Genomic DNA, 18432 nt, shown 5'->3' with positions numbered 1-18432 from the left:
TTCCGGAAGCGGGGTAGGGGTTCACTCTCTCCCCGGGTTCCCCACCAGCCTCCACAGGGAGGCCCATCCCGGATGGTCCGGGTGGGGCGGGAAGCTGCCCCGTGTGCCTCCACCCACACCCCCGTGAGATCCACACGTGTTGGGGGAGGGGCGCCTGATATCGGCCGAGTCAGCGTTTTTTCTGGAAGCTTCCAGTGTGCCAGGCCACCCAGGGAAGGCAAGCTCTGCCGGCCCCCCTGCAGGCCCGTGCCTCCACAGGCCCGGGCGTGGCAGCCTCCGGTCCATCCCCCCCGGCAGGTTCGGTGGGACAGCCCAGCGCCGGGCAGGGGAGGGGAGGCGTCCTGGTGACAGGCAGGTCCTGTGGAGGGACAGGATGCCCAGAGCCGGGAGGATCCCCGGGGCCGGATGGCGCGGTGGGCAGCGCATGGGTGACGGCCCGCAGCTCGGCTGATAAGCGGTGCTCGGCCTTGGCACTGGCCCCCGCCTTCCCGGCCGCTCGGAGCTGCCCCCGGCCCGGCCCCTGCGAACGGCGCTCCCACTCGCACACCTGTGCAAACATCCGCCCGCCGGCCGGGAAAACGGCCCCTTTGTGCCCGGCTTGGCACCGGTGCCCCAGCCTCGCCGTCAGCTGCGGCCCCGGCCTGGCCATTGTTCCCGCGGGCCCGGCACCCCCGCCGCCCAGCTCCTGGGCAGACGACTCCCATTCACAGCGGTGGCGCCCCTGCAGCTGTCTAGGCGGGTGGAGCGGCCGCGGCTCGAGTTATGGGCTGTGCTCCTGGCACATCCTGGACAAACAGCTCAGGAAGCGCGAGCCAGAGCAGCCTGGCTGGGGGCTTCAGAGCGCCCGACGGTGGCTCTCCCTCGCTGTCCTCTGCGTGGCTTCGTGGGCCACAAGGGGAGCGAGCCCGGCCCTGCCGTGCCCCGTGGCTCCCCGTCCAGGGCGGACAGACCAGAGTCTGCCTACCAGGTGGTACAGCCTGGCAGGGAGAGGTCTGCCGGCCGGGCCACTGCCCATCACCACGCTGCGTCCACGCCAGACCGGCACCTCTGTCTGGATGCGTGGGACAGACTTGAAAATAGGGCGTCTGGGCCGCTGGGATGGGCCATCTGCTGTGTTTCCTCTGTGGAGCCAGGGCAGGGGGGCGGGTTCCCGGGGGGGGGAGTGGCCACTGCTGCGTGTGGACCCGCCGGGAGGGCTGTAGGTGCCACAGGGGTGGCGCCAGCATCCTCAACACCCAGCCTTGGCTGGTGTTTGCTGGACGAGTGGATGAATCAGCTGACGTGCCCGTAAAGCGGTTCTGTCCGTGGCCCGCAGGACAGCGGGTGCCTCAGTGGCCACAGCAAAGTCCCACAGACTGAGCGCCTTAAAATAACAGAGCTGCGTTCTCTCACGGATCTGGAGACCAGAAGTCCGAGATCAAGGGGTTGCAGGGCCGGCTCCCTCCGAAAGCTCTGGGGGAGGGTCCTTCCCACCTCTTCCAGCTTCTGGGGCCCCCAAGTGCTCCTGGGTTTGTGGCCGCACCTTCTGTCTCTTATCAGGACACTGGTCAGTGGATGCCGGGCCCACCCAGGGAGCCCAGGACCATCTCCTCTCCAGATCATTAACCCAGTTGCATCGACAAAGACCCTTTTTTCAAACAGGCTTGTGTTCTGAGGGCCTGGGTGGGCATGGATTTGGGTGGACACCCTTCAGCCCAGGCCAGCGCCGTCCCAGGTGGACATCACGAGAATGTCTCTCCCCTCCCCGAGCCTCAGTTTCCAGGCTGAGGGTCCCCTCCGCTCCCGCTAGCCCAGGTGGGGACGCCTGACTTGGGCGTGAGAGCTGCCCCCTCACCCGGAGTGTGGCGCCCCATGCCTGGCTGCCGAGGTGTTGGGAGGATTGAAGACTTTTTTCTTTGCCCTGGGAACAAAATGCATTTGTTTGTGTTAAAGTGTGAGTCGGGGGGAGAGCAGTTTTTGCAAACACGGGCTCCTCTGTTTAGTGCCCGGGGGTCTCTCATATCAGGCGGCTGCCAGGCTCTGTTTACCCCCTGCATCTAAATTTAGAATTTAGAGTGGAAAGGCTAGAAGCCGCCCCTGCATTCAGCCACCATCTAAAACAAGAGTCTGGCTCCTTAGCTGTTGGCTCCAGAAGGTTCTGGCTCTCCAGGCTGGACTGCATCCTGGCAGAGTGAGGCCAAAAGGGTCTGGGGGCCGAGTGGGGGGTCTGGGTGAGGACAGGGCCTCCCAGATATTCACATGCAAGGCCTGTCGGCACCGCCCAGTGGGTGGAACCAGGGTCAGGACCTCATCTGGAGCTGGGGAAACCGAAGCCCTGTGGGCCCGGAGGGTGGTGGGCCAGGCCCCCAGCCCTTCAAGGCTTTTCCTCTGCTTGGACTCCATGCAAAGCCCGGGGGTGCTATGCAGCTAAGAACAGAGGGTCTCCAGGACCCCGGGCTGCCACCTGCCCCGATCCCATCCTGCACCTGTTGACGGTTGTGTATGGGGCTGAGACCATGGGCTCTGGGAGCCCAGCCAGAGAAGGGCCTTTACGACTGGGTTTTGCAGGATGAGTAGGGGTCCACAGGGCAGGTCTGCCTCTCTGTACTTACTGCCCACTGAGGGACCCCCTGGGGCGATTTTATTACATGGGCTCAGCAGGCCCAGTGAGGCGGGTGTTCAGCTCTTGTCATCCCAGGTAAGAACTTTCCAGCTTCAGCTCGAGGGAGAGAAACATGGTCAGCGTCAGGAACACAGTGAAACAGGAAGTAGTGGGGTAAAACGGGCGGGAGCGTGGTGTGAAGCCATCCTGTCCCGCTGCTGACCTGCTGAGTGGCCCTGGGCAGGTTACCCAGCCTCCCTGGGTATAAGCTGGGTGCGTATTTTCGTGAGCTGGGGAGGGTTGTGAGTGAGGACACAGAGAGCCCGGGGCATCTGGCGCCCAACGGGGATGCAGCAAAGGCTGGCTGTGAATTTTAGGGGCTGTTACTGGCCACGGTTCTCTTGGCAGCGCCCCCAGGCTGGCCGACAGGCAGTGACCCCCCAGCCACCTAACTCACACTCGAGTGTTCGTGGCTGCCGCGGCCCAGTCACAGCCCTTAGCCCTGCTGGTGCCCAGGGTCCAGCTCTGCCCCGGCCGGCTCCCGGCCTCTAACACCTTAACTCACAGAGCGACCCCTCTTCGCACGCGGCCCCGTGTGCACGTGTGCGCGCCTACGTGTGTTGGCTCTTCCTGGCCCCCAGGGACCTGTGTTTCCCGCCAGGCCGGCGGTGGGGCGCAGAGGGGTGAGTGCGCCATGCAGCTGCGCTGGGGCCAGGGCAGGGCATGTGACCGCTCCGTGCCTTGGTTTCCCCATCTGTAAAATGGGAGACAGCAGGTCTACCTCCAAGGGCCGACGTGGGGCTCCCTGAGGGGACCACGATCCCAGGAAGGTGGCGACTCTTGCCGTCGCTTCCAAGGCATTCCTTGGAGGACTGGGGCCTCTTGGCCGGGCTGGTCCTGGGCACCAGGCACATCCCGGCAGTCCCGCTCTGCACTGGGCACTGGGGCACAGCAGGGGGTCAGCCGCCTGGGGGTCTCGCTCTCGGAGGCTTGGTCGTGGTCAGTCGTGGTCCACACGCCGTGACTTCCCTGGGAGTCAGTGAGGGCCCCCTGAGGAGGACATATCGGAGCGGAGCCCTCGAGGCAGAGTCTCCTGCGTGATGGGCCACGAGCCTGGCCATGCTGTGGGGTGGGCGCGGCCCGGGCAGGGCCCAGGGTGTCCACAGCATCCCACCAGGCGCTGTGTGAAGCTCCTGAGGGCCCCTCCCGAGGAGGGAGAAAGGTCTTGACCCCGTCCCCACGGTCCGCACCCTTTCCCCGAGAGTACAGCGGCCAGGGCGCCGAGGTTTCCACAGGGAGAAGATGCGCTCACACAACGAGGAGCCTTGGGCCCGCGTGGGTTTCTGTTCATTTATTGAGTTTTTCCTTTCTGAAAGGAAGCGGGCTTGTTCGGGGTATGTGTTTGCTTTTGTTTTTACCCACAATTTGCAAGCCTGGCAGGGTTGTCCCCTCGGCCCTCACGTGCCGGCCTCTGTCCCCTTCACGGTGTCCCCTGCAAGCCTGGCCGGGGTCTCCTGGGGCAGCCCCACGATGGCTGGAGCTGGGGCCCAGGACCGCTGCTCCCACCCTTTGCTGTCCTGAGGCAGTCCTGCCACCCGCCCAGCCTCCCCTCTGTCCACATCTCTCCTCCCCTGAGGTGTCCTCTCCCTGGCTCCGTCCTTCCAGCCTCCTCTGGGCAGCTTGGTGGCCCGAGGCTGGGCGAGCCCCAGACCCCTCAGCGCGGCAGCCTCTGGCCCTGGGCTTGTTCTCCGGCTGTCCCGCCAAGGAGCCTGGGGGTGAGCAGGCCTCGGTTTGGTTGCCAGCTCCGTCACTTAGCAGTGGTGAGACCCCCCCGGCCTCAGTTTCCCCCTCTGGCAGATGGACCCGAGCTCACAGTGTGGTCACGAGTTTGCCAAACGGAGGTGCCCTCCCCGGCGCGAGCCCCTAGTGTCCACGTTGGTGCCTCCTCACTCCCACTCCTGGCTGCCCGTTCCCTCTGGACAGATGGCCACGGCCTGCAGTGTGGCTGCAGGCTGACCGCATCCTCTGTGGAGCTGGGCTCCTGGGCTGGCCTTCCCGCTTCCCCCGGAGGCCGGCGTCCAGGAGGAAATAAAATGACACCAGCGCCAGCTTCTCGTGACACAAAGTGCTGGGGGGACTGGCAGGTCCTCTCGTGCCTCCTGTCCCTGGAGGAGAGACACGGGGGACGGGGGACGCACCCTAGGCCCCCCGGCTGAGCTGTCTCCCCGAGTCTGTGCCCAGGGGACGTGCAGCTCTGCATTCCGATCGCCTGCCATGGGGGGTGAGTTCCGAGCACGCAGGCTATAAAACGGCCCATTCCTGAGCTGCTTGTGTCTGTGAGTTCAGGAAAAACAAACAGCTCTGCGGGGATGGGCTGTTTCCTCAAAGAGCTGAAAGGATGTCGTTAACTTGACAAAGAAGGTCTGTGGCAGAGTCTGAGAAGCCAGGAGTGTGCCCTGCACCGCAGGGTGGGGGACACCTGGCCGGGGCTCCCCTGGCTTCTTCCTGCTGCCCACCATTGGAGTCCCAGCACCTCCCAGCCGGGCGGCGAGGACATGGGGTCCCGCCTCCAGTGCTCTTGTCCGAGAAGGGAGGTGGCCTCGGGTGTCCCCACCCGCCGGCCTGGCCGCACCGCTCAGCCAACCCCTTTCCTCCTCCCACCTACATCAGTTTCCCAGTTGTCTTGGTGGTTTTTTTTTTTTTTTTTTGCCTTAATTTTGGTAATTAGAAGGTTGTATTACGTGTTCTTTGTCTCGAGGCCCGAGTTTTCTGGCACCGCTTAAAATTTGCCCCCCTGGCGTGAGGGCCACACTCAGGTCCATCTCGGAGGTCACCCTGCCCCCACCTCCCTGCACGGCTGCCGTTCTCGAACTTGGAGTCTCAGGACCCCTTGACGCCCTTATCAGTGACTGAAGACCCCAGAAAGCTTTTGTTTACGGGGCTCACGTCTGTCAATACCGCATTAGAAGATAAAGGTTAGAAATTTAAGAATAGACCCACTGTGTGTTTACACATACGTGGGTAATCCTGTGAGAGCCGCTTTCCGGAAGACGCCCCACCCCATCTGCAGCCCTGGTGTGCCTCTGCCCCATGCACCCAGGTGCTGAGAGGCAGCTGCCGCCCAGGCCTCACACGAGGGGCGCAGACCCTCTGGGGGCTGCTGGCGGGGAGCTGCAGGTTCTCCGGGCCCCCTTATCTGCCTGCTGGCCTTCAGCCTTGCCCAAGGCCTCCGGCTGGCCTGCTCCACCCTGCAGGTACTGGGCCGGGCTCCAGGCGTGCACTGCCTGTGTGTGCGTGTGAGGCGTCGGGCCTGGAGGGGGCTGGGCTTGACGTGGGCACCGGCCCCTCTTTGTGGGACCCTGCGCCACGTGTGGTTCGTACCCGCGCGTGTGCCTCGTTGCTGCCTTAGCCTGTCTCAGCGTGCGTGTGCGGCTCCCTGTCTCCGTGTCAGGCCATCTGTGTGTGTGCACACATGCACGGGCAGCACATTGGAAGCGGGTGTGGACGTGTGTCTGAGGGACGGTGCCGTTGCCAGGAAGTGCTCCGTGTGGTGGTCACGGGAGCCAGGACCACGAACAGTCGCGTGGTGGGTGTCGGGTGGGCGGGAGCTTGCGCCCGTGCTGCCCCCAGGTTGTGCTCTTTGGTGTAACCCGGGCTCCCGCACTGCGGTCCTTCCCGCTGCCCGGACTCTTGGTCACTCCTGCTTCCTGAGGACATCTCGCCTCTGCCCCGGGGCTTCTGAGCTGTCCTGTGTGCCTGTCCCTGTCCACACGGACGCGTGTGCGGGCCCCAAGGACCCTGCTGTAGAAGCCGCCACCTCCCGCCTGGGCCTTGTTCAGTGGAATCTATGAAATGGGCCTCCCCAGGCCCCGCTCCCCGCCGGTCTCAGTGGGCAGGGGGGTCTCATGGAGGCTCCGTGCAGAACTTCCCGAGCTGCCAGGGGCCGTCCTCACTTGGCCTGGGCTGGGGGCCCCGGAAGGGGGAAGCCGGGCTGCCTAGCACAGGGCTGGCGGGACCACGGGTTGAGCGCGTGTGCCGACGGGACGAGCAGGGACTCTGGGCGCCCTGGTCCCCCTGCCAGGCGCAGAGCTGGCTCCTCAAGCACCTGGACCCTGGCGTGGACAGGTGTGGGCCGCGTGGCCGGCACAGCCAGGGTGGGCTCTGAGTCCCTGCAGGATGGCGTTGTCGGGCTCACGCCGGAGGCCCCGGGGGGAGCAAGCCTCAGATGGCAGCAGAGGCAAGCCTAGGGTGGGGGTGGGGTGGAAGCAGCCCCTCAGTCCCACTGTCCCGGCACACGCCCTGGACGGACAGCTCCCCCGTGTAGAAGGAGGCTCTGGCTGCATCTGATTCCCTCCGAGCAAGGGGCAAACGCAGCACCTGGTGCCTGGGGTGGCGTCAGGAAGTGGCGTGTCATCGTGGCCGGGCTCTCTGGGGAGTGTGGGCCTCTGTGGGAGCTTCCGGCTTCCTGGGGGCCGGAGCACAGCGACATCGGTGGCCCGGTTGGCAGGCCTCCTGGGGACGGGGCAGGGGGTGGGGCGGGGAGGCTATCCCCCGTCGGCGCCCAGCTCCCGTGTGTACGCTGGGGCTTGCTTCCTTTGCGGCGTTAGCCTGGGGGACCCAGACCCTGCGGGCTCGAGCACCGTGCTCTCAGCCGCCCGGCCTCTCGGTGCTGGGCTCTCTCGCTGGCCTCTGTTGGGCGGTGGCAGGTCTCGGATGGAGCGCGGGGCTCAGGCTGGACGGACGGACGCCCGCCCTGAGGTTCTGGGGCTTGCGTGCCGACCGCTGTCCCTCGTCCTTGCAGGTGACGGTCACCACCATCGGCTATGGGGACAAGGTGCCCCAGACGTGGGTCGGGAAGACCATCGCCTCCTGCTTCTCCGTCTTCGCCATCTCCTTCTTTGCGCTTCCAGCGGTAGGTGCTCCGTGTTGGGGGGCCCTTCCACAGTTCCTCAGCCTCCTCCGGGCTCTGGGGCTGGCAGACCTGTGAGCAGACCACGCTCAGGGGGCGCATTCAGACCCCAGCTTGCCTGCCTCAGAGCCTCTGGAGGCCGCCGCCTTCCCGTTCCCGGCCCCCCGTGGGTCCTTTGCAAGTGTGGGCGGCGGCGATCACCAGGCCTTTCGTGGCAAATAGTGGGGTGCGGGCCGGCTCATTCGGCCGCTGAGGCTAGCGGTGAGGCGCCCACGGTGGCTGCCACAGAACCGCAGAGGGGCAAGCCTTGAGGGAGGGAGCGGTCCTGCACTGTGGCCCGGGTGGCTTTGACCCCTGTCCTTCCTGGAGACCGTAGACCATGGGCGTTAAAATCTTCTAGTTCACGCTGTGTGTATGGAGGCGCCTGGTAGGTGTGTGGCCGTCCCGTGTGTGTGCACGTGTTACACACCCCGCAGTCGGTGTCTGTGTGTACATACTGTGTGTGCATCACGCACACGTGCTCCACGTGTATTTGTGTGCGTGTTGTCTACGCACGTGTCATGTAGGTATACACACCGCATGCGTGTGTGTGTCACATGTATGTTCTCTGTGTGTGGTGGTCCTTAATGCACTGCACGTGTGTATCGCGGGTATGTCTGTCCATGCACGTGTGTGTCACGTGGCTGTCGTGTAGTGTGTGTATGTATGTACACGTAGAGCGTATGTATATGTGTATGGCTTGATCCCCTCTGTGGACAGGGAGCTCCCCTTGGTGAGCCAGCCCTTTCCATCCTGTTAGCAATCCTGGGGGGGGGTGGCGGCAGCAGTGGGTCCTGCTCGGGTGGGGCTGCTTTCTGCCCCACGGGCTGGGCCAGAGGCTCCGACCTCCTCCATGGGGCCCGCAGCGCCAAGCAGGCCACCGGTGCCCAGCCTGTCTCTCCACGCCCCCGTCTGCAGGATGTGAGCCCTGGTTTCTGTTCCTTGCAGGGGATTCTGGGCTCCGGTTTTGCCCTGAAGGTCCAGCAGAAGCAGAGGCAGAAGCACTTCAACCGGCAAATCCCGGCGGCAGCCTCGCTCATCCAGGTGATGGCAGCCACCGCCGCGGCCTTGTCGCCGTCGTGTGGTGGTCAGTGTGCCCGGCTCTGCGTTGCCCGGGCAAGTACGAGCCGTGTCTGGTCTGGGGACGGCTCTCAGCCCTGAGCTGACCCGGCCCCCGGGGCCGCCGAGACCCTCTCCCGTGGACCCTCGTGGACACGGAAGGGCCGCGATCCATGCCACAGACGTGCCCGCCTGTTGTAACTCCTGTCCTGGGAACCGTCGGGTGAGGCCGACGGGGTGGGGGCACAGGAGCCTGGGAGCCCACCTTCCTCCATCCTGTGGGCCGGGCCGGGGGACTAGAAGGTGGCCTGGCCTGTCTCGGATTTGGTCAGTCCGGTGGGCCCTTGGCCTCCAGCTGCAGCGGCCGCCTGGTGTCTGTCTTCTCCCTCCTCTGTGGCCAGCCCCCGACTCTGCAAGGGAGGACTTGGAGCGGAGAGTAAGGGGTTCCCAGGTGGCCGTTCTCCCACCCCAGGGTCAGGGGTCAGGGCCTGCTTGTGCAGTACTGATGCTTCTGGGCCACTCCCAGCACCCACAGGGCTCAGTCCTCCCGGCCGACAGGAGGTGAGGACCGGTGACCCAACGGCACGGGCCGCGCCCTGGACTGACGGGCCAGCTTCATTTTCTGAAGGCCCGGCTGCTGCCCCTACAGGGCCCGGGGCTCACGGTGCCGGGCCTTGGGGGCGGGGCAGGGGCTGCACCTGCCCCAGGCCCCTCGCTCCCCGCCAGGCTTCTGTGATGAGGCTGTCCCAGAGGTTCCTAGCCCGAGAGCAGTGGGAGAGGAAGGTTCCAGAGGCGGGCAAGCAGGCAGGCGGCCCCGAGCCCCTGGACACTGGGCTCTGGGACCCCAGGCTCCTGGAACAGCCTGGAGGACTGGGCGGCCCTCTCAGTGCCAAGCAAGGCTCGGGCACAGGGACCCCTGGAGGCTCGTGTTCCGAGGGTGTCGGCCGGCGGCCGCCCGGGACTGAGGAGAAGGCAGAGTGGGCACGGGGCTACGGGAGGGGTGGCCGGGCAGGGGCCTGGGGCAGGGCTGTCACCGCGTGCCGGCGTGGGCGTGTGGCCCTGCACCCGCTGGCGTGGCTGCGGTTCACAGCCTGGACCCCTCTGGGCACCCCAGAGCTGGACGGCCCCCGGAGACCGTCTGGGGTCACGCCGGCGACCGCAGCTCAGCCAGGGCCTCTATCCTGTTCCTCGTAAGCCTGTCCGGAACCACCGTCTGGGGCCGGACGCTAATCCTGCACCGGAAGGAAGTGAAGGCAGCAGCCGTAAAGCTGGGGGCTCGGCCCCCCCTCAGGCCTGCCTTTACGGCGCCACAGCCTCCTCTCGGGGAGACCGTAAATCAGGCTGCAGATGGCCTGCCCGCGGAGGGGGCGCACTGACTTCCCGTGGGGCGTGTGTGCGGCCTCACACGAGCCTCCCAGGAGGCGGGAGAGGCCTGGAGCGGGGCCTGGAGGGCGGGGCGGGCGGGGGGGGGCTGGGGGGGCATGTCCGCTGGGTTCCCATCGCAGAGGTGGCATCACTGTCCCGGCAGCCCTCCCCGCCCCCCGCCCGGCATCTCTCTCTCCAGCTCCCACGGCCCGCAGTGCCGAGGCCCTCAGGGTGCGTGCTCCTACGGGGCTCCTGGCGCCCCCTCCGGCCCCCCAACCAGACGCAGCCTCCCCTTGGGTCTCCTTCTCCAGGCCACACCCTGGTGGTAGTCACCGTGGGCATCTCTAGAGTGAAGGCCTAAGACCTTCACCCCCAGGACATCTGGAGGCCCTGGAAACTGTGGGTCCCTGGGGGCTCTGCCTCCTGGACACTCAGCCCCGCCTCCTGGGGGCCCTGCCCCTCCACGCCCCCAGTGACCTCACCCCCACGGCGTCCTTGAGGAGAGGCCGGCGACCAGGACGGAGGTGGGGGGCCCCGCGGGGGAACCGGCAGGTGGAGGTGGGCGCAGACAGACTGGGGCTCACAGGCCCCTGTGGTGGCTGAGCCGCGTGCGACCGTCCATGAGGCTGTGGGCTGCAGAAGGGAACGGGCTGTTGGGGGCGGGGGCAGGCCCTGAGCCTGGGGAAGGGGCTGGTGGCCAGGAAGCCCCGTGGTCTTGCCAGAAGGGGGCCCAGGCAGGAGTGGCGGGCCGCAGCTCCCTGGGAGTCCCCGTCAGGGGCTCCGTGGTGACAACCACTCCCTTCTGCTGGTTTCAGACGGCGTGGCGGTGCTACGCGGCTGAGAACCCCGACTCCTCCACCTGGAAGATCTATGTCCGGAAGCCGCCCCGCAGCCATGCTCTGCTCTCCCCCAGCCCCAAGCCCAAGAAGTCTGCCATGGTAACCAGCCCCCCCGCTGCCACCAGGATGGGGCACTCACACACGGGCGGGGAGGCCACGCGGCCACAGCTCACGGCCAGGATTTGACTCTGGTGCTTCAGCCCGGCGTGGCCCGTGGCACTGTGGGCACTGGGGGAGCACACCCCGTGCTGGGCTCCTGCCATCCTGGTGTCCCCAGGCTTGGGAGCTTGTAGGACCGGCTGCTCCAGGGCCAGGGCTGGGGGAGGTCCCGAGGAAGTACCCCGGGAACAGGACGGGCTGGATTCTGGCCAGCTGCTGCGAGAAGGCTCTTGAGAGGGCCTTGGTGTTGGGCTTTCCATGCTGGGCCTGGTGGGCCACAGGGGATGGAGGTGGCATCCTGGCTCAGGGAAGAGGGTCTTGCGGTCATAGGATAAGGGAGCTCGGGCAGACTTGAGGCAAGAGTCTCGTGAACGAAGGGTGTGGCCCGCCCCGACAGAGCGCTCCTTCCTGGCCCGCGCCCGCGCCATCCGTGGAGAGACGCGGTCTCCCAGGTTCTGGCTGCCTCTGGAGCCTTTGCACCTGCTCTTTCCTCTGCCAGAAGGTTCTCCCAGATCCCAGCACGGCCTGCTCCCTCCAGGTCGCCTCCTCAGGGAAGCCTTGGCTGGCCTCAGTCTGTCTGCCCGCCCCGCCCCGCTCTAACTCCCCGCTGGTCACAGCCCTCGTTCCCACCTGCCCTGGGGTATTCCTGTGTGGGAGGGTCGCTGGCCTGGGCCCCGGCAGGTGCCCCAAGGGTGGTCTGGGGCCAGCAGACGGCCCGGCAGAGGACGCCCAGGAACTGACAGTTTTATTGTCTGGTTTTCTTAGGTAAAGAAAAAAAAGTTCAAACTGGACAAGGACAACGGGGTGAGCCCGGGAGAGAGGATGCTGACGGTCCCGCACATCACTTGCGACCCCACGTTGGAGGAGCGGAGGCCTGAGCACTTCCCGGTGGACGGCTGCGACAGTTCTGGTGAGAAACCTTCGCACAGGGTGAGGGGTGGGGACAGGGCCGCGCTCAGCTCTGACCCAGGGCTGCTGGGGCCTCTGGGGTGTCCGGACGCCCCCTTCTCCCCCTAGCACTTGCTCTTGTCCTGTGGACAGCCGGTATTGTCATGTCTGCTCCCGCTGGCCCGCTATCACCTGCGGACATTCTCTTCTGTTCTGGGCTTCTGGGAGCCAGGCCCTGCCTCGCTCGTGCTGTGTGGCTGGCGCCCCAGGTCTGGCAGAGAGGAGGTGGCCCGTAGTACACTCTGACCCCCATTCCAGGTGGAGTGGGGCTGGGGGTCCTGAGCCAGCACCGTGTGTGCCTGCAGCTCTGCCCTCCTCGACGCTCTGCGCCTTTGTTCCCTGTCACTTCTGTGTCCATCCCTCCCCTCTTGGACCTCTTCCCGGGACCCCCAGAGTGCTCCCGCCTTACTGGTGGTTGCAAGGGTGGCGTCACTGTCTCGAGCCTGGCAGAGGGTGGCGAGCTCACGTTGTGCTCCTGGGCGGCTGGCGCCCCGTCCGCCTGGTGCTGGCTTTGTGGGCGGCCGACCCGCGATGTACCCTCCCGCATCTGGTCACTGCTGGCAGAAGGGCAGAAAGTGTTCTGGAAAGGAGCCACGGCCTCTCCCTGCTCCCAAGGCTGCCTGTGGACGTCCTCTCTGGGAGCTGGGCGTGCAAGACCGAGCCTGGGCGCCCACCCTGCTGGGCGCTGGGCTGCCCGGGGCCTCATCACACACCGTCGGGATTCTGGCCCGGCCGCCTCGCCGTCGGGCCCCTGGGTCGCGTTGCCTGCCTGCCCGCTGGAGTGGGTACAAAGGACAATTGTGACAACGGCTCCGGATTTGGGGCAGGACCATTGTCGCAATGCAGATGGGGGCTTTCTGCAAATGCTAATGCGCGGGTTGGGCGCGGGGAGGAGCGTCGCTCGCCGGTGGCTGAATACGGAGCAGCCCGAAACGATGCGTCCATTCAGCCTGCTTGGCGTTATTAAGTCCTCAGCGATGTCTGCGGAATGTTAATGAGGTACAAGTGCCGGGGAAGTCGGGCGCCTTTTGTGGAATGCTCCCACACGGAGGAGTTTTTTCTTTCCTGCCAACGCGATAAGTCAGCCCAGCCCAGAGCCACCGGATTTCTGGAGCCTGAGCTGTCGGCCTGGGTCCCGTGGGTTACCTGACACTCCTGAACCCTCCTCACCCGGAGGCTCTCAAGAGCCCTGGTGTGGGCGAAGGGGCGCTAATCCCGGGGCCGGATGCCATCACTGGGAAAGGCCTGCAGGCCCAGCTCCCACGCACTGGGGCGCGAACAGCCGTGCTGAATTCCACCGCCACGCCAGTCCCAGGCCTTGAACCTGAACCTCAAGGATGGGGCGTGCTGGACAAAATCATCTCTGTCCCAGCACGCGGTACCTGCCCGTGCGCCCGCCTGCCCCCCCTGCCCACGGCAGTGCCCGCCCACACACCTCTCCCCAACGTCAGTGATTTCTCTCTGTGTCTCAGGCTCGCAGCTTCTCTGGGCTCCTGTCCTGCGACCCTCAGGCCCCGTGTCCCAGGCAGACCTGCTCCCCCTCGTTCGTGGGTTCTAGAGTCTTGTCTGAGCCGCTCTGATTTCCGGGTGGATGCCCGTCTTCAGGGCAGATCTTGTGAGCGGTGACAGGTGGCCGGTGCGGCCCGGGTCCCTCCTGCATGGCGCCCACCCCCCTGCAGGTTCCGGTCACTCGGTTGCTTGCGCCGTCCTAACTCACCAGGGACTGTTCGTGCTCCTTGCCATCCAGGGAGGAAGAAAGGCGACAGCAAGAGGGCAGAGTGTGTGGGCCTCTGAGGGATGAGTACCTGGCTTGAGCCCGGCAGGTCCAGGAAGGCTTCTAGGAGGAGGTGACATCAGGGCTGAGTGGAGCTGGCTAGGAGGGCGAGGAAAGGCCAGCGAATGGCAGGAACATCTTGGACAGAGGTGTTCGGGGGGCCAGCCACACCTCTGCGTGTCTCCGCCAGGTGACCTGGGCGTGGCACGCAGTGTCTGCGTTGGGTGGGTGCTGACCTCACCCACCTCACACAGATGCCTGCGGGGCTTCTTCACCAGTCTGGCGGCCTCGGGCATGAGTCGTGACCCGGAGCCAGCAGGCATTGGACGGGGCAGATGGTGGAGGCCACAGAGCAGGAGTGGCCACGGGTCAGCCCTGTGCCCTGCATGGTTCCCTGGGGTGGCACGCGTGGGGCAGCGGGCAGGACTTGGTCAGGGCCCACAGGCGAGACTCGGTGGCGGGCCAGCCCAGGGCCTGCAGCCATGGTGTTGGGGTGCGGGTAGGGGGAGCCAGGAGCCAGCTGGAGGTGGGACCTGCGACCTCAGGGGCTCCCGGGGTGACGGTGGAGCTGCGGGGGGTGGGTGGGGGGGGCGGGGTGAGGACACCAGGTAAAAAGAGCGCTCTCCTCACAGAGACTTCAGACAGTTTCAGAGAATGATGGGCCTGAAGCCCACGTGCCCCGCTCTGTGGAGGGACCACGTCGGAGGCGTGGAGGCCCTGCCTGCTCTGGGGGTTTGCGGCTCCTGTTCACGTCTGATGGGCTTCACCGGGGGTGGCAGGGTTCCGATCCTCTTGCCTTCCGCATGTGGAGGCCGTGCAAGTCGATTCTGTTCTGACGGCCTGCCCGTCCCATCGGTCAGCAGCTGCTCCTTGCCTCCCGCACCCCCTCCCCCGGGCCGGGGGGCTCTCACCCCATCACCCTCCCATTTCACGGGCCCTGCTGCCCCGTGTTTGGGTTTTGCCTTTGTAAACAGTCCTCTGCGTTAGCTGCTTGTCCTGACGCTAGAGGAGCGTGTTTGCCGACAGATTTGCGAGTTTTCTGTCTCTCAGTCTGGGTTTAATTTCCTTCCTCCCGAAGCCTGTGCTCTCTTCCGGGGTGGTCTGTCGACGGCCTACTCAGTTTCTGCTCGTCTGAAATTTTTGTATTTTGCCTTTGCTCTTGGACAATGGTTTGGTTGTGTGTAGAGCATCACAGGCTGAGATCTGTATTTATTTTAATAGAAACAATTAGTTTTAATTGGACTATAGTTGATTTACAGTGTTTCAGGTGTACAGCAAAGCAATTCCGTTACACACACACACACACGCATATATATATATATATACATATATATATTTATCATTTTTCAGATTCTTTTCCATTATAGGTTATTAGAGGTCTGTATTCTGTCTGAGCAGGCTGGAGATCCACCACCGTCTCCCGGCTGGTGTGCCCTGTCGGGCTAACTGACAGTCCTTTGTAGGTGACCCTTCCTCCCGTCTGGTGGCCTTGAACACCTTCTCTTTGACTTTGGTGTTCCATCATTTCACTGTAGTCAATCAAGCTGGTGGATTATTTTTACTTGTCCTGCCTACAAGGTGTCGTGATTCCCGAATGAGGGTTTGTGTCCTGCGTCAAGTGGAAAATCAGCCCCACCGTGTCCTAGAACAGTACCTCCCCTAACTGCTCTGACCTCGCCTGGAAACTTCCACTTGCCCCTCCAGGTCCATCCTCCTTGGCGTCTCTCAAACCCCCCGTCTCGGTCTTCCTGTGCTGCATCCTTAGCAGCTTCTTCGTGGTTTCCTAACTCTTCCCGTGTGCCAGCCGGCGAGGTGTTTATTTCAGTTGCCACCTGGTTTTTCATTTCCAAATGTCCTCACGTGAGGGGCTCACCTGCTTGGTCTTAGCGTCTTGTATTTTCCTCCCATTTGACGACAGAGCTTTGGATTCTTCAGCCCCTTGAACGTGCCCATCTCCTCATACCCGTCCTGTCCCTCCGTCACCTGCGCCTCTTGGAGAGTCTGATTCTGTTCGCGGTGGACTCTTGGACGCTTGCTTCTTCGTGGGTCTGCCGGCTTAGGCTGCGATGGTGGAGGTTTTGTATCCGTGGGTTCCCGTGGGCTCTGGAGAGGTGATCCCGCGAACCACGCCGGGACACGCGTGGGGTTGGTTTATAGGTGTGGGGTTTTCTAGACAACCCGTGTCACGTAAGCACAGAGCCAGTGTCCCGTAAGGGCGAGCCTAAGCACACGCACCACTTACGCTCCAGGAGCACGGGCCGGGGCAGGTGAGCTTCCTTCCCCCGCGTTGGCCGATGCGAGGGTTTGGTTGGCTTTTGTCTGGCTTTGTGGTTTGGTTTGCATCACCCTCTGGTTCTTGCCCTTGGGGGGCAGTAAGGTCCACACTGGGGCTCCTCAGGTGGGCAACCCCTGGAGGCCACCGGGTCAGAGCCAGGGCGCACCTGCTCCCCCCTTAGCCATGGGGACACCCCCTTCCCTGTCAGGTGAGCTCAGCGGAGCATGCAGGAGGTTGGCTCTGTTCCAGAACTTGCAGAGAGAGGTTTCTCATGGCATCGGGCCCACTTATTGGCAGAAACGGAAGTCCTCCTCTTGGTGACAGACAGAGCTGTTCCCGGCGAGGAAGGCTGGGAGCCCCCGCTGGCCGGGGCTGGGCAGTGATGCTTCAGGTTGGAACTTCCCTGGGTGCCCCTCGAATCACCTGGAAGACTTTACTTTTAACACAGACTCAGAGGCCTACCCCTCAAGATTTTGAGTCACAGTGGCTGTAGGGAGGCCCAGGAATGTGTGTCGGTAACAAGCCCCTAGGTTACCTTGAAGCAGGTGGTCCGTGGACTGGTGTAGCCCTGAGGGCGAGGTTTTTCTTCTGTGACATCCTGGTCTGTGTCCACCTCGGTCTCACCTGGGTCAGAGTTGCCTTGCTCAGGACAAGAACAGGGTCCCAGGCGCCCTCCTGGCATCTGCCCCTCTGTTCTGGTCTTGGGGTGTGACGTTCCCCCTGGCTCTGGGGAGGACTTGTGGTCATAACTTCTGGTGACCATCCTGGTCACCGCACATCACTCATGCAGCCTCGGGGTCCCGAGGAGGTGGTCCCCGCAGGGTCTTGTGGGCTGGGGCCTGCGACTCCTCCAGTGGGTGTGGGGGTCTGGCGGGGCAGGAGACGAGGCCCGACGAGCTCTGTGGGCGTGTTCTGAACTCCCGGACCAGAACCTTCACACGGGCTCTCCCCCAGGATGCTCACTCCCGTCCCCTCCAAGCTGTCCCAGGACTTCACTGAGGATGGTCTCTCTGTATCTCCCTCACTGTCTTCTCCCCTCCCATCTGCTCTGTGCAGCCAGTGAGCAGGTGAACAAATGTGTCTGCTCATACCGCCCCCCCCCCCCCCCCCCGCCCAGGATTCCCTGTCCCCTCGGGGCTGCCGTCTGGATACCTCTGGGTCTCGTGGTAGCCTGGCCCTCACTCATCTTCCCAGCTCTGCACCCGCCGCCTGCACCCACGGCCAGGCTTTTCCACCTGGACCCCTTTGCCCGAAGGTCACCCCATCATGGCCCATCTCTTCATGACCAAAAGATGGCCACTCCCAAATTTCAAGAGATTTTATTTCTGCTTAAAAACATGGCATATGCTCATTATAGAGCCTATGAAACATACACACGAGCATAATGAAGAAAAATCATCCCCTGTTGTCTCACTGCCCAGAGTAGCAACGGTTAGGCTTTTGACAGAAGTCCTGTCTCCTTAGTTTTAAAGAATAGACACACCTGGGTTGGTTCCACCTACACTATCCGTATTGTTCCTGCTTTTATCACTTGCTGTGATACGAGTGTACAATTGATTTTTTGCTGTGTCCCGTCAAACGTTTACGCCAGTGATCTTGTGCTTCTGGTGTGCTGCCTTAGGGGAGGGGTCTGCAGGCTAATTTGGAAATATGATGGGCAAGGATTCCCTGATGTGTTTCTGATTTTGTGGGGATTGGATCCAGCGTTTTACTGTTTTGATTGGTGGTGTTCCTGGCTTTTAAACTCTGTCAAAGACAAAACAAAATCCCAAACTAGAGAATATTTAGAAAAATAATAACAGAAATACTCCATATCGGATCCTATAATACATAAAGTATTTAAATGACTGTTGGTTCGTAAGTTGGAATATCTAAATATGACTTCAAACCCAGTAGCCGAAAGGGGAAAAATAATGAATAATATATAAAAGGAGAAAGAAACATATCCAGGATGAGAATTGGGAATTTTAATACACCTATCTCAAAAGTTGATAGAACAAGTAGAGAGCAAAGCAGTCAGGATATAACTCTGAACAATACTTGCAACCAAGTTGACCTAATGAACACTTACAGAACACTCCTCCCAACAATAGCAGAGAACATACTGTTTCCAAGTGTACGCAGAACATTTACCAAGATAGAAGCAGGTTCTGAACCATAAAACAAATCCCAGTACATTTTAAATGATTCAAGTGATATATAAAGTCTGTCCTCTGACCCCACAACAGAATTAAATTGAAAATCAATAATAAAAAGATCTCGGGAAAATCCTCAAATATTTGGAAACTAAATGACATGCTTCCAATAGGACAGGGTCAGAGAAGAAATCCAAATGAAAACTAGAAAATATGTTGGACTCAATGAAAATGAAAACACAGCATATTCAGAATGTGTAGGCTCTGCTAAGGGCAGCACCCAGGAAGCAGCACAGAGCACCAGCCTGTGCACTGGAAAAGAATTGGCTCCAGTCGGCCTCAGCTTCTA

General features: G+C 62.8%; 1 protein-coding gene across 3 annotated transcripts in view; it reads left to right on the top strand.

Moving 5' to 3' along the window:
* The window catches only part of KCNQ1 (potassium voltage-gated channel subfamily Q member 1), a 348883-nt gene that overhangs the window by 95613 nt on the left and 234838 nt on the right, over window positions 1–18432 (top strand). For 2 of the 3 annotated variants that reach the window (XM_065881697.1, XM_065881696.1), the window contains 3 exons: window positions 7383–7493; window positions 10769–10891; window positions 11717–11861. In XM_065881697.1, coding sequence (XP_065737769.1) covers window positions 7383–7493; window positions 10769–10891; window positions 11717–11861 — 379 coding nt within the window. Of the gene's footprint in view, window positions 1–7382; window positions 7494–8477; window positions 8574–10768; window positions 10892–11716; window positions 11862–18432 lie in introns of all 3 variants that reach the window. The other variant, XM_065881695.1, reaches the window with a different exon arrangement.

The sequence above is a fragment of the Phocoena phocoena genome, chromosome 8 (assembly GCF_963924675.1).
Source record: "Phocoena phocoena chromosome 8, mPhoPho1.1, whole genome shotgun sequence".
Classification (NCBI taxonomy): domain Eukaryota; kingdom Metazoa; phylum Chordata; class Mammalia; order Artiodactyla; family Phocoenidae; genus Phocoena; species Phocoena phocoena.
This window is presented reverse-complemented; position numbering and strand designations above follow the sequence as displayed.